General features: G+C 49.5%; 1 protein-coding gene across 1 annotated transcript; it reads right to left on the reverse strand.

The window, feature by feature from the left end:
• Positions 1-1,149: 1,149 nt before the first annotated feature.
• On the reverse strand, positions 1,150-13,795 carry LOC100223070 (complement component receptor 1-like protein). The gene is made up of 14 exons (XM_072918816.1): positions 13,623-13,795; positions 12,749-12,894; positions 10,652-10,843; positions 8,611-8,710; positions 8,014-8,099; positions 7,414-7,626; positions 6,791-6,973; positions 6,039-6,227; positions 5,464-5,667; positions 4,211-4,393; positions 3,617-3,805; positions 2,409-2,588; positions 2,115-2,284; positions 1,150-1,972 (listed from the first exon to the last, which is right to left on the reverse strand). Exons 2-14 carry the CDS (start codon positions 12,834-12,836, stop codon positions 1,817-1,819), a joined length of 2,133 nt encoding a protein of 710 aa, XP_072774917.1. The 5' UTR covers positions 12,837-12,894; positions 13,623-13,795; the 3' UTR covers positions 1,150-1,816.
• Between the last annotated feature and the right edge of the window lie 439 nt (positions 13,796-14,234).

The raw sequence follows: 14,234 nt of genomic DNA on the forward strand, positions 1-14,234 counted from the left end.
TGTGCAGGGCAGGGGAGGCTGCTCTGGGCACAGAGGGAATTGCCAAAGCCCACCATAGGTCGGGGTGGCTCCGTGTGGTGGAAAAGTCTCTCCTCCAACCCGAGCTTCCAAAGAAAGGCTCAGCAGTCTCTGCTGTTTGGTCTCAAGGCAGTTTATTGCAGGTTATCTAAAAGATTTTCTTCTGGGGCTGCTGTGGTTTGCTCACAGCTCAGGCAGAGGCACACACACACCCTGACATCCTCTCTGACTCCCGACTGCTTCTTCTCTCCCCCTCTGCCCAGGGCTGCTGCTGTCTTTTATATGTACATTACGTGTTACATGGGTACAGTTTTCCCCAATGCCCATTACCTATATTAAATGGTGCTTTTCTATCTTTTATATGGTACATTATGTGTTACATGTTACAGTTTTTCCCCAATGCCCATTACCTATATTAAATGGTGCTTTTCTATCTTTTATATGGTACATTCCGTGTTACATGGGTACAGTTTTTCCCCAATGCCCATTACCTATATTAAATGGTGCTTTTCTACTCTAAACCAATCTGTGAGTGCCAACATCACCAAGAACATGGAGGGAAGGAAGGAGAAAGAGGGAGGACAGGGCAGGCCCAAATCCCTCCATCTTAAAACCTCTGACCCCCATGTACAAAACCAAAACCCCCCTGTACAGCACTCAAAAATCCTTCCCTTTACTTTGTGACTACTTCTACTCTAATATCTAAACTTTTGTGACTTCTTGTTCTCCCTGCAAGGTTGGTAAATCATTCCATGGCTCAAACCCAAAATCACAGCTGTTTCCAGCTGCCTGCCAGGGTCTCAAATGCTTCTGACCTGGGCCTGGAACATCCAAAAATGTCTGAGGGACATTTTCAGTTCTGACAGGGAATGAAGGTGTTTTACAGCTGAAACTGCTCTGCAGCAGCCTGGCCTCGTGTCTGAAGCAGGTTTACACCCAGGGCAGGTGGGATGGGGGAAGCATCCCCCACATCCCTGCACTCATGGAACAGCACCTGAGCTGTTTATTTACATACACTCTAAATAAACCTATTTATTATATACATTTTATATATTATCTGTACATCAGGCGTATTACAGAAATACTTCCCTCTACCAGAGATAGGACAAATTATTAAAACCCAGACAGAGCTGTCAGTACAATTTCAGGTTTATTTTAATCTCTGGTCCCACCACAAGACAAGTGCCCCTCAGAGCGCTTCCCCTTCACTGGATGTTGCAGAAAAAAGTTTCAAAACCATTCATTTCTTTCTGTATACTGTTATTTGTCTGTCCTTGGGGCACACACAGAGATGTGGCACTTCCATCCTGCTTGGGAAGAATACCTTGCATTTTTGCTTTTCTAGGACAGAAGCTTTGAGATTTTCTTGGTCATGAGATTAGGCAGTGAAGGGGTTGCTCCCACTAATGAGTGCAGCATGGGTGAACTGGGCAGCACTGGGATGGACTGGAGAGGTGCAGCAGCTGTCACCATGTTCATGCCTGTTTCTACCACCAAAATTCACTTTCCACTCACTTCCTTCCTCACTGTGCACTGTCAGTGTAGCAAACAGATATAAATGTGAAGCTTTAAAAGGTGTAAAGTGATGTACAAACTGAACCTGGTGAGCTCTAAAACCTGACCCACGACTCATTGACTCACAAGTCATTGGCTCCTCACACAACCGAATCTGTGGCTGATTGTTAAATTTTGTTCTGGCTACCTCAGCATTAGCACAAACTACAGAGTCATAAAAATCCTCAGTCAGTGCCATGATCCAACACACAGAGGATGGTTCCTGCAATCCCAGTGTCACCAGTCAGCTGTAGGTGGTGATTTTTAGCTCCTTTTCAAGTTTCTGGATCTCCAGGAGGAGCTTCTGGACTTCCAGCTGGGTTTTCAGATCTGACAGAGGAATTCCACACCGGAAAGCTGCTTTGTTTCGAAGAACCCTCTCACACACATCACTCTTCCTCTTCAAAAGAACAAAAACAGAGGCAGAGTGAGACTCCAGTGTGGGGTGACAAAGCCACTGCCCTTGTGAAGCTGGACCAAAGCTATTCCAGGCTATAAAAGGGGCAAGAAACAGGACAAACGGGGCAGCTGGTGGTACTTACACACGTGGGGGGTGGTGTCCAGGTGCCATCAGCTGAGCAGGTGGTTTTGGAAAGTGCCCCATTGCGCCCACCACTTTTGCAGGAGAAGGTCACCGTGGCGTTCACCTCGTACCACAGCTGGTTGAAGTCAACCACAACATCGTCCCGCCTTGGGAGACTGGGGCACTGAACTGAGGGGGAAACACACACAAAACATCCCATAATGGGAGGAGATGCAGGAGAAAACACCCTGCAAAGTCCCCCTGTGGCCCAGCAGAGCAGCCCCAGGCCCTGCAGGGCAAGGCTGGCACTCACCTGGCTGGCAGGTGGGCAGGGGCGGGTGCCAGGCGCCATCAGCCAGGCACTGGCTCTGGGCAGCGCCATGCAGCCTGAAGCCTTGGTCACAGGAGAAGTGCAGGAGCAGCCCGTAGGGAAAGGTGAAGGTCTGTGGGGTCATCCTTCCCCTCTCCACCACGGGCCTGGGGCACCGAACCACTGCGGGACAGAGCAGAGCTGGCACTGGGGTCTGGGGGCAGCAGAACCCGGGCAGGGCTGCTCCTCCCCACCCCCTGACGGCCCCAGCCAGGAACCAGGGTGCTCCCATGGTCGAATCACCATCTCTGGATGTGTTTAAAAAAAGACTGGACATGGCACTTGGTGCTATAGTCTAGTTGAGGCATTAGGGCATAGGTTGGACTTGATGATCTTAGAGGTCTCTTCCAACCTCATTATTCTGGGATTCTGTCACTCCCAGATGGATCATCCCCTGTCGGAATCTGTGCTATTGATGATTCCCAGATTGTAGAAAGTCTCTGTCTGTCAGCCCCGTTGCCAAAGAAGAAGACATAATTTGTGCTGGTTTCAAGGTTGTTTATTCTGTTTATCTCTAACATGTTCTGCTGCCCTGCCGCAGCTCTGTCCTGCAGGGCAGCGTGTGGGGCTCTGCCCTCAGTGGGATGGTACAAACATTAAATACCAGAAACTACCTGTGCTGGATTTACAATAACGTGCCAATATCTGTCACCTACGTTGGACAGTGTGTCCCCAGCCTGAACCAACAGAAAAATGCCAACACCACAGTGAAACATGGAGGGCATGAAGAAGGAGAAAAAGGACAAGGCACACCCAATTTCCTCCATCTTGTCCCCTCTGAACCCCTCATCTAGAATCCTAAAATTTTACTTTTGCACCCGTGCCACACTTAATTATTACTGATATCAAACACTCAGAGCTGGTAATTCATGCTGTAAGATTGAAAACTCTTTTCCATGGCCAGAGATCACAGCCAGTGTCTCTGGGGGCTCTGTCCAGGGGGTTCCTGACCCCTGCCAGGGTCCCAGACCTGCCAGGGCAGCCAGAGGGAAGCTCTGGATTCCCACAATCTCCCCTCCTGTGGAGGAAGCAGCATCTGCAGGCAGCCCTGCTGGCTTTAACCCCGCTGTTCTGAGCGCTGACACTGCTCCCAGGCCCGGCTCAGCCTGACCCCATGCCCTGACCCCACTGTCTGACCCCAAAGCACTCACCCCTGCACTCCGGGGCAGGCCCGCTCCAGGTCAGGTTCTCCCCATCCTCGGAGGTGCAGTGCAGGGACTCGTCCCCGATGAGGGACAGCCCCTCTGCACAGCTGTAGGTCACCTTGGTGCCATAGGGGAACCCTGTGGCACCTCTGCCAGAGTGCTGCCCAAAGGGGATTTGGGGAGGGGGCCCACAGACTGTGGAATAAAGGGAATTGAGAAAGAAAGACACGTGCAGTTAGCATCTTCAGGTGAGAATCAGAAGCATTTCTTTGAAATCAGCACAAAGCTCATTTCATGGTTGGTGTGAGGCAAATTCACAAGAAGCTGCTGCCTGGATTCTGGCCTTTTACAGCAGCTCAGGGCTCCAGAAATACCAGGATATCTCCAGTGGTGGCCTCCCCACTCCTGAAAGTGTCCAAGAAACACTGGGGGCCACGATGGGATTCAGTCAAAGCCTGGACCTGATGATGCTGGAGGTATTTTCCAACCTTTATGATTCTAGTTCCAGCTCTGGGGAGGGGACACCTGGCTCAGCAGGTGCTGCAGGCAGATCACCCAGTGGTGGCAGGAGATCTCTTGCCCCCTGTGTGTCACACGTACCTTTGTCACAGAAGGGCATCACGGGCTCCCAGCTCAGATCAGCCCCACAGGTGATGGTCTCCAAGCCCCTGAGGGCAAAACCTTCCTCACAGGCCAGCCTCACCCGTGTCCCCACTGTGTAGCCACTCCTGCTTTTATAAACCTCTTTTCCATGAAGGATGCTTGGCTTTGGGCAATGTGGTTCTAGAAATAATGGGAAATAAAGGATGTTGTGTGTTTCCAAAAAGAACTCCAGTCATGTTTTCTATGGAGAAGAGCCACCAACAAATCTGCACCGTGGCAGAAAAGTGACCATCCCCCAGGTGCAGGTCTGAGGCTGCCTCTGTAACCCTGAGGGGTCAGCACAGGGAACTGTCCATGCTCTAATGCTGCCTGCCCTGGGAGGTGCAGCAGGTTTGTCCCTCCTGGCAACGTTTTCCTGAGTTTTTGTGGATATTGCTGTGGTGGGTCAGGAGCTGGGGCAGTGTCAGTTATTTACTCATTTTCTCCTGACAGGGGAAATGCCTTGGGAACATCTTCTGCTCCCCAGCCTCATGTCAGCAAAGCAGCCCAAAACACAAACCACATCCCCTTCCAGCTGGGTAAATGTCTCCCAGGGTTCCTCAGGAACCTCCCAGCCTCTAGAAGCTTCCAACACACCCCCTTGCACCCCTCCAGACACCTGCTCAGCCCTGCCAAAACCCTGCCCTTTTTCCATGGGGCCCATCTGGGACTTTTGCTGCCAAGTTGACCCAGGAGAAGCAGATCTGGGGCCACCTGGAGTGGGGGAAAGCTCTCCATGGCTTCTGCCATTGTTGCCCTGATTTTTAAAAGTGTTAAGTTTCCTTTTATAGTTCTTTGGAAAGTTTTAAAATTCTCATAAAACTTCTTTAGCTTTCTGATAATGCTTACATATTTGAGAATTAGGAGTTCTTACACAATTTCATATATAAATAGAATCGTTTACCTATTTCTCTGTGGGTAGAGAGAAATGATTGATTGATCTTTGGACCAGTGTGGTCGGAGAAGTGGTAATTCCATCCTCCAATCCATGGTCACTTTTGGAATTTTATAAATAGTAGATGTTTGAATAAAACTCTCTTTTTTTTTTTCCTATTTTGACCTTAAAAAAAACCCCACCAAAAAAAAACCAACAACCCACAACCCCCCCCCCCCCCAAAAAAACCCAAACAACCCCCAAAAAACTATAAAAGAAAACAACACTTTTAAAAATCAGAACATCATGCCATGATCATCCCTCCACTCTGTCCCACCTGGGATGCACTCTGGCACTGCTGGATCCCATCCACCATCGTTGCCACAGCGGAGGGTGATGCTGCTGCTGCTGCCGTGGCCTTTGAAAGCAAATCCTTCACTGCACTCCACCTCCAGCCTATCCCCACTCTCATAAACCTCCTTCACTTGCCATGGGTGCAAGGGCTTCCCATTTGGGATGTCTGGATCTGGGCAAGGAATTCCTGGGAAATGCCAAACATCAGCGAGAGTGAAACCACGGCAAAGCCAGCGGGTGAGAGGAAATTTGTTGTGAAGACAAGGATGGATGTTTTGTAGGACACAGACACATCGTGCCATGAAATCTGCCCCAAAAGCTTTCCTGTGGGGTGGAATGTTTGTGGTGCACCCTCAAGACCACAATGGACATTTCCCAGAGGTTCAAGGGGTCGGAAAGCAGAGCTGGCAAAGAAAGCAAAGCAAACTCTGCAGCTGGGGAATAAATCAAAGGAATTCCAGGGTCAGCAAAGACCAAGCTGGGCCCTGGAGCATCCCCCTGTCCCCCAGGCTGTCCCCAGCCCACTCTGGCAGTCACAAGTGAGCCCCAGGCACTCACTTTCACACGGAGGGGGGGGGTCACTCCACACAAAATCCTGCAGGCAGCTGATGTTCCAGGTGGTTTCCCCCGCTCTGAACTGGTGGCCCTGCTGGCACTCGTAGGTGACCACGGTGTCCACAGGGAACAGATTGCCAGCCAGCCTGGTTTTCATGGCATTCCTCACATCTGGGGGGTCATCGCAGCTGCCTGGGGGTGAGACAGCAGTTTAGGGACAGTGCTGCATCACAGGGCCTGGCATGGAGGAAATTTGGGTGAAAACCACGGGCTCACAGTGTTCATTCTGAGATGTATTGAATCATCCAGGTTCAGGAAGGGTAAAGAGGGAACGCAGAGGAGACAAATCAAGGCATACAAATATTTTTTTTCCCCATGGAGAGAGACTTTCACAAGGGCATGGGGTGACAGGACAAGGGGGAAGGACTTTAAGGTGAAGGAGGTTGAGTTGAGATCAGATATTGGGAAGAAATTCTTCCTTATGAGGGTGATGCCCAGAGAAGCTGCCCCAAGCCTGGAAGTGTCCAAGGAGAAGCTGTACAGGTCTTGGAGCAACCTGGGCCAGTGAAAGGTGTCCCTGGCCATGGCATGAGGTGGGTGGGATGGCTTTAAGGTCTCTCCCACCCCAAACCGTGCCAGGACTATGGTTTTGGACTGCACGGCGACCTTCACCGTTACAACAATCTGTCATTTCCAACCAAGCTGATACTCCCCAAGCAGGGGGGTCCCGGGGGCTGCTGTCCCTGCAGACTCACTGCGCTGGCAGAGGGGCAGGGGGGGCTCCCAGAGGCCGCTGTCCCTGCAGCTGGAGGCCTCGCTGCCGCTGAGGCTGTGGCGGAAGTCGCAGTCGAACACCACCGTGTCCCCAAAGCTGTACTCGGGCCGGTACCCGCTCAGCAGCTTCCCATTCTCCACTCTTGGCTGCTTGCAGGTCACCACTGTGCCGGGGGAAGCACACAGGGGAGCAGCAGTTAGGCTCCAGAGGGGAGGGGAGGGTTTTGGAAAAGCCCCCATCACCTTTTGCCTCCTGGAACAGCAGCAGGGTGACGTGGTGGCTTTGTACCTCTTACAGCAGGGGTTTTAAGGCAAAGCGTAAAGAGAACTCAGGGGAGCAGGTTTGGGAATTCTTTGCAGGTGCTCGATTTCACAGCAGGTGAGAGGGATCACCTGCCCTGTGAGCACAGGAAAATCCCACTCCCACGTCCCTGCTGACACCGTGACCGTGAGGGGAGACCCCAATTCCTGTCACGGGTGCCATCTTCAAGAGGTGATTCCATTCCAGCAGGATGAAGAGGAGAGGGGGTTCCAAGGGAGGAAACAGCAGAGCAGGAGCAGGCAGCAGTGCAGGGGCTGCTGCTGGGATGTGGGAACAGCTCACCTTTGCATTCTGGAGCTGGGCTGCTCCACACACCATTCAAGTTGTCCAAGCTTGTGCAGAAAATGGAAGCCTCTCCCACCAGGGAGAAAGGTCTCACTCCCCTCCTGGACCTGTGGCACTGGTAGGTGACAGAGTCCCCATACTCAAAATGCTCCTTGTCCATCCCACTGTGCTGCCCATTTGCTATTTCTGGAGGGGGTGCACAGGGAATCGCTGTGGAAGGAGGGGAATATCATCATGGGAATGAGGAGAAGAGAAAAAAATTAATTAATTTAAAAGCAAAGATATGACCAGAAAAAGGTGGAAACAGGAGGCAGCAGAAAGGTCAGAAATCAAAGGCAGCTCTTGAGGAGCTGCACCAGCCCTGAGTTCTGGTTGGCACTGAGAGGGTTTAGAATATCCCAGGCTCAAATGCAGCTGCATCGCTCCCAGAGAGTGAATGAATATTTCTGCAGGAAGGGAAACAGATTAAAAATGTCTTTATAGGCTCCACCATGCACTGAGATGTCAAAATCCTCAGCAGAGCAACACAACAGGCTCTTTATCCAGCCCCAGCCACATCCCAGGTAATTAAATAGATAATTAAGGAACTCTGCTTACCTTGACAGATGGGAACATCACTGCTCCATGTAAGAACCTCATTTCTGAGCACACATTCAATCTCAGAGTGTCCAATCAGTCTGTACCTGTGTGAGACAGGGGAGAGGGAATTGCTCCACAGACTCAGTCCTGATGTGTTACCCACATCACCACCAGCAAGGTTTGGGCTCCTTTGTCAGAATTCCAGCAGATCAGAAATTGGTCATCGGTGTCACTTTCTTGAGGACACACTGACTTTGGATAAAAACATCTTTTTAATTTAAAAAATGACACATTTCTCACAAAATGCATATACTTTATCAACTACTTACAACTCTGAGCTCAGTATTCACATCTTTCCTTCAAAAGAACACTGAAAGATTGGGAATGGCTTGAAAAGAGCCAGGAGGGTGAGCCTGAGCTTGGGAAGAACTGCCTCAAAGCACATTAAGACACTCACAGTCAGTCTTAAAGCTCCCAAAGGAAAGCTTAGAAGGTATTTCAGTCAGGGTCTGCAATTACCTACATGGAGGAGGCTCTGACAGCAAAGGGGGAAAAAAACTTTGGAAAAGTGTCTGGAGAGGAAGAAGCCCTGTGGCCCAGGTGCTGCTGGCTTACCCAGTGTTGCAGGTGAAGTTCACTTTGGAACCAAAAGTGAACACTCCAGGCAAGACCAGTCTGCCGTTGGCCGGCTCCCCGGGGTAGCTGCACGCCTTGGCTGGGGACAACAGGGCTCCAGTCAGCTCCCAGCTCAGTTTCTTGGCAGGAGAGTCAAAGAGTCCCCCAGTTCTGAGCCAGGGGATGGAGCAGAGACCTCCAGATGTCCCCTCCAACCCAAGGTGATTCATGGTGCTGGCCAGACCTGCCTGGTGAGCTGCTGCCTCTGGGGTCTGCAGTGACCCGTGGCAGCGGCTCTCCCCAGCCAGAGGATTCTCCCTCTGCAGCTCAAAGGCTTTTCTAGCCACAGGGGCTCAAAGTGCCTGAGAGAAGGACATCCTTGGAGTCAGCACCAGAGGGGATTTCAGCTCCTGCCATCACTGCCAGCACCCAGAGGAACAAACCCAGTGCTTCCCTGTTGCTGCAGGTCCTCAGCTGGGTAATAATTAGCATCAACTCCGTGGTTCAGAAGGCTAGATCAATTGCTTTATTATATCTTCTTATAGCATATTATATTTCTATATTACAGTATATTACAGTAGCAAGAGCTCTCACTAACTACTAATTAACAAACCGAGACATTAACTTTGAAGAATTAAGAATTTTAGGGAAGTTAAGATGATAGTTAAATTAGATGTTGCTGAGTTAGTAGAAGTAGATAAATAGGCTTTGTTCATAGTTAACAGTAGCTGGATCTTACATAAGAGATCCAGGATCTAGTAACTCATTGCTTGTCAACTTTATGTTTGGGTAGCTGTGCTTATCATGAAAACCAGAATGTGATAAACAGATTTCAGGGACACAAAAGCAGTTACGGATTTCCCATACTTGAGGAATCCATTGAACACAGGAAAACTACAAGGATTCATTTGTCACGTATGCATTGAAAAGTTAGAAAGGTCAGAACGAGGAAGACTTTTTTTACTTCTTCATTTTGGAGACCCCCTCCCCACAATGGACCCCCGACTCATTTCAGGGAACAAAACTACACATACTTAATAGCCTTTTTGCCAATCAGCATACAAAGTGGAGCAGAGGAAGTGACAGGGATATGAATATGCATTAATATTTTGTGTATTCAAGACTTCTGTAAATAAAGGGGCTTTGTAATACCTGTGGTTTTTGCAGTGCACATTAGGGAATTATCCCACGTGCTGCCAGGCCATCGCAACAAACATACACTTTCTAACTTTAAACTGTTAGTGAGTGTTTGTCCATCGCAGTTGGATATTGATATTATATCGATTTCATATTTTAGTAAATCAAAACAAGAAAAACTCATGACTGTCTCCTGAGAGACCTGAGACAGCTGTGCATCTGATTGGTCATTCTACACAAACACCATCACCAGAATTCAAACAAGCAACCACCTTGGGTAAACAATCTCCAGAATCCATTCCACATGAGAACAACAAGGAGCAGAGATAATAATGGTTTTGATTCTCTTCTCTGCTTTTCTCAGGAAATCCTGAGAAAGTCCGTGGCCAGAGAGCTGCTGCCACACTTCCCTTCAGGTCACTCATTGCCACCATCTGATGTTTCTCCCCTCTCAGCCCCTAAATTCTCAGGCTAGCCCAGAGACCCGAGGCTTTGAGGGGAGGAATATCAGGAGATGGCAAAGATTTCCAGAAGAGGCTCTTACCCCGATATATGTTGGTTCAGCTCTCTTTACTCTGTGATGTCCATGGGGAGAGTGGGGCAAAAGAGAACGAACAGGAAATGTCAGGGGTTTATCCAGGCTTTGGACAGGGAGGGCTCCTTGGCTCTCCACCAACCCTGTCAGGGCAGGAAGGAGGGTCCAGGGTTATCTGATCAGAGCCACAGGGGTCTGGGGAATGGGGAACATGAGCACAATATAACAACCATCCCCAGGGCTCACTTTGGATTCTGCTCCAACAGAAAGAGCTGACTGCACCAGCAACCAAAACCAAAAAGCCACAGAATGCCTTGTGTTGGGAGGAAGCCTAGAGATCAAGGGCAGGGACACCCAAACCACACTCACGTATGCAGATTTCACTGGATCCGTGCCACACCCCGTTCACTCCACAGACGAGGACATTGGAAGTGCGAGTGTTTCTCCCAAAGCCCGGCCGACACACGAACGCCATCCTGTAGCCAGAGGGGAAGAGCTGGTGGCCCTCCAGCCGCTCCTTGGGCTCTGCCGACGGCGACCGTGGTGGAGCCGCGCACTGGCCTGGGGACACAGAGCCCGTGTCACAGCCACACAGCGTGACACTGGCTCCTCACAACATCCAAATGGATTTTATATGTGTGATGGCAGAGTAACTCTGTTAACAGAGTTTTTGTTTCTGTTGTTTGTGGGTCTCAGATTCAAAGAGAGAAATGGGAGTTTCTAGCCAGGCAGAAGCCTGGGAAAGAGCTGGAGAAGAATGTAAATAATTCTTTGTCTCTCTTGTTTTTCACATTGTTTATAGTTAAGTTCTATCACTGTGCGTCAGGCACTGTACACCAATGTTCTAGCTTGTTTTCACTTCAGGACCGATGGAGTTGGCCCTCACAAAGCTCTGTATAAAAGAGCGGGGTATTTTGAATAAACCAGGGTTTTACTCTCAGCAGCCTTCTGGTCAGAGTCTCTTCATTCCCGTCCTACCTCGACAGCGACAGTTGTTATTTAAGCTTAGGCATGAAACGCGGAGGAAAAATCAAAACCCCACAATTCCTATGAAGATTTGTAGGGGCAGCACTATTTATTGTTTATTGCAGTGCTGGACGCATCTGAGGGATCTTTCCCTTCAAGGGACATGCATGCCCCTGAGAACTTCAGATCCTTTTTTATTTTTTTTTTACTAATTTACATATTTATGGTATTTCACAATAGGTTCATGCATATTCATTCTTCTGATTTCATGTTACAGCTAGTTACACTTGTACTCAGTTTTTGACAGAAAGTACAGAAAGAACTCCTGGGTCACTCTGTGCTGTTTCACGGTCTGAGGAGTCTTTCTTATATCTTATCTCTTTAGCTTGGAAATTTGCTTCCTTTCTCCTCAGCTGGGGCAGTTTTACAGTGCTGCAGTTACCAGACTAATCAGCATATTTTACTTATGTTAGCAAGTTCAAAGCTGCACATTTCACCTAAATCCAAATGGATTTCTACCCTGTTAAATTTTCTCTCTGTCTCAGGCAAAGGCTTAGTTCTTACACTTCACTGCATAGCAGCAGATATACTATGGCATAATTCACTACAAGTAGCTGGTACCAGTATGTTTGTGTTAAAATGCCTGCTGGGATGGAGTAACATCCACTGAACACAGGATGAGGACACCTGAACTGATCAGCCAACCATCAGCACTAATCATCTGAAGGCAGAGTGGACCAAAGCCCAAAAACTGGAGGGCATAAGAATAGACTGAAACCACAACCAAAAAATACACACGCTCTGAAAAGGTGGATCCAGGGAGGAGCCAGGCTAAACAATCCTTGGAACACGTAAACTAGTTTGGGGCAAAGTTTACTATGCATGAGGTCTATGAATATGCAGCAGGCTGATGTAATTAAAAGGCATTTAAGGGGTGTCCCCGAAGATAACGGGGTGCTCTTGGATAAGTGCCAACCCTAACAACCTTTGCTCTGTGGTCCTTGTCTCCCATTGTCCTTTATGAAACTTTTTACATTTTCACAGCAGAGTGAACATGTTTTTCACAGCCCATCAGAAACATGCTGCCAGCAAAGGCAGGGGGGCTTCAGGCCTGATTCATCCCAGAGCTCCAGGGGAGGACCCCTCAAAGCACAGAGAAGTGCAGCCTGTGGCTGGCAGGGCTCTGGCCCCTCCAGTCCCACTCCTCACACCTCACCCAGCAGATTCAAAGGCTGGACACAAAGTCCAGATGAAGCATTTCTTCTCCCCACTTAGTATAAATTATTGCACTTTTTCAGCTAATATACTTTTGTACCTGCTTCCCACAGACAGGAAAAAAAAAATAAGGCAAAGAAAGACAGATTCTGATCACAAAGATTTACAGAGCCCTTGAAATACACAGGCAGTGAGGAAAACAGAAGGATCCATGCTTTGTAAAACCCAGGAGGAAGGTTTTCCTCCAGGGGCTCTTAGTTCATCCTGGTGGACTCGTTCACTTACTGTGGACAGCCACAACGAGAGCAGCAGTGAGGAGTGACCCGAGGACAGCTGCACAACTCCTCGGCCTCCCCAGCTCCAAAGCTGACATGTTTATTCCTGCCTGGAGGTCCCACAGATGTCACCACATTCCCTTCCTGGGCCAGTACCTGTGAAGAGAGCAAAGGGGTATTTGGGGGTATTTATACTCAGCTATATGCACAGGTCTGATTTCTCCCCCCCTCAGCAGTTCCTACAGTCACAGGAGAGGAGCAGAAGGGGCAGGAGCAGAAGGAGCAGGAGCTGAATTTCTGTTCTGGAAATTTACAATTAAACCACTTTATTTTTAGGAATAAATCTCTTGGAAGCCAATTCCTAGTCAGAAGAAATCCTGCTGGGGTCACCAGAAGAGTTCCCCAACAATTAATCACCCTCAGGCAGAGAGAGAAGTATCTAAGCAAAAAGTTCCATCAGTCTGTGCAAATACTCCCTGAGTAAAGGGAATATTTCAAGCTGTAAAGCTCACAGGTCAACCAAACCAAACTGCTTTACAAAATGGAACTTAAATGCAATTTGCACTCACCTGGCACCCCTAGGGAGCTGGAAGAGCCCTCGCTGTGCTACCCAGGGTCACTCAGGAGCCTGAACCCTCCCAAAGTTCCAGAATCTCCCAGTGCCTGCTTGCCTCCTGGAAATGAGGGTCCCCTCCCCACCCCCTGCCCTGAACCCAACACCTCCCACGCCCGTTTCACACCTCTGCCTTTCTTTCCACCCTTGTCACACCTCCTGGTTTCGTCTGATTTAATTTCCTGACCTGGGTGCCTGCTGGAGCTGCACAGGAGCCCCAGCCCAGCTCCCAGAGCAGCACCTGGAGCTGCCAGGCTGGGATTTGGCTCACCTGGAGCTGTGGAGGCAGCAGATGGAGAGTCCTGGTGTGTTCAGCACTTGCAGGATGGAGCAGGGACTGCTCTCCTGCAGTCCAGGCAAAGGAGGAGTTTTATAGCACCCACATGCTCAGATCTGGCCCCAAGAGAAGCTTCAATTCTGCAGAAACCAGAGCTGGCCCGTTGACCCATAAATCATTAACTCCACCCGAGCAAGGAGGAAGTTTATTCCACCCCCAGAGCAAAACACTACAAAGCTGAATGCAACCCAAGCAGATGTTGAAATTTGTTTGGTTTTTATGTGTGGAGGTGCCAAGTCTTTGAAATAATCCTTGCTGAGCTGCTCCACTGGGAGCTCGGGCACACTGAGGGGTGTCCTCAGGAGCTGCTTCACCCCAGGGCAAGGCCACCCTGAGTTCATCCCCTCTGACCTCAGAAAGCCATGGCCAGAATTCCCAAAAGGGTTTATTCCAAGCCAGCCCCACCCAATCCCATGGAAGCAGCACAGGAGGGCCTGGGAGCATCGCTCGGAGCTGCACACACAGAGAATTCCAGAATGGTTTGGTTGGAAAGGGCCTTAAAGGTCAGTTCCACAGAAACCCTGAGATTCTGACCTCCAGTAAAAA

This window comes from Taeniopygia guttata, chromosome 26 (assembly GCF_048771995.1).
Source record: "Taeniopygia guttata chromosome 26, bTaeGut7.mat, whole genome shotgun sequence".
NCBI lineage: Eukaryota > Metazoa > Chordata > Aves > Passeriformes > Estrildidae > Taeniopygia > Taeniopygia guttata.

What these genes read in the sequence shown, in the direction of transcription:
- LOC100223070 (XM_072918816.1), bottom strand. Translation starts at nt 12,836, where the DNA reads ATGTCAGCTTTGGAGCTGGGGAGGCCGAGGAGTTGTGCAGCTGTCCTC. An exon ending in CCCAGCTCCAGAATGCAAAG is followed by an intron (nt 6,974 to 7,413) that starts GTGAGCTGTTCC and finishes CCCCCGGCACAG; the next exon opens with TGGTGACCTGCAAGCAGCCA. An exon ending in GCCTGCCCCGGAGTGCAGGG is followed by an intron (nt 2,589 to 3,616) that starts GTGAGTGCTTTG and finishes TCTGTCCCGCAG; the next exon opens with TGGTTCGGTGCCCCAGGCCC.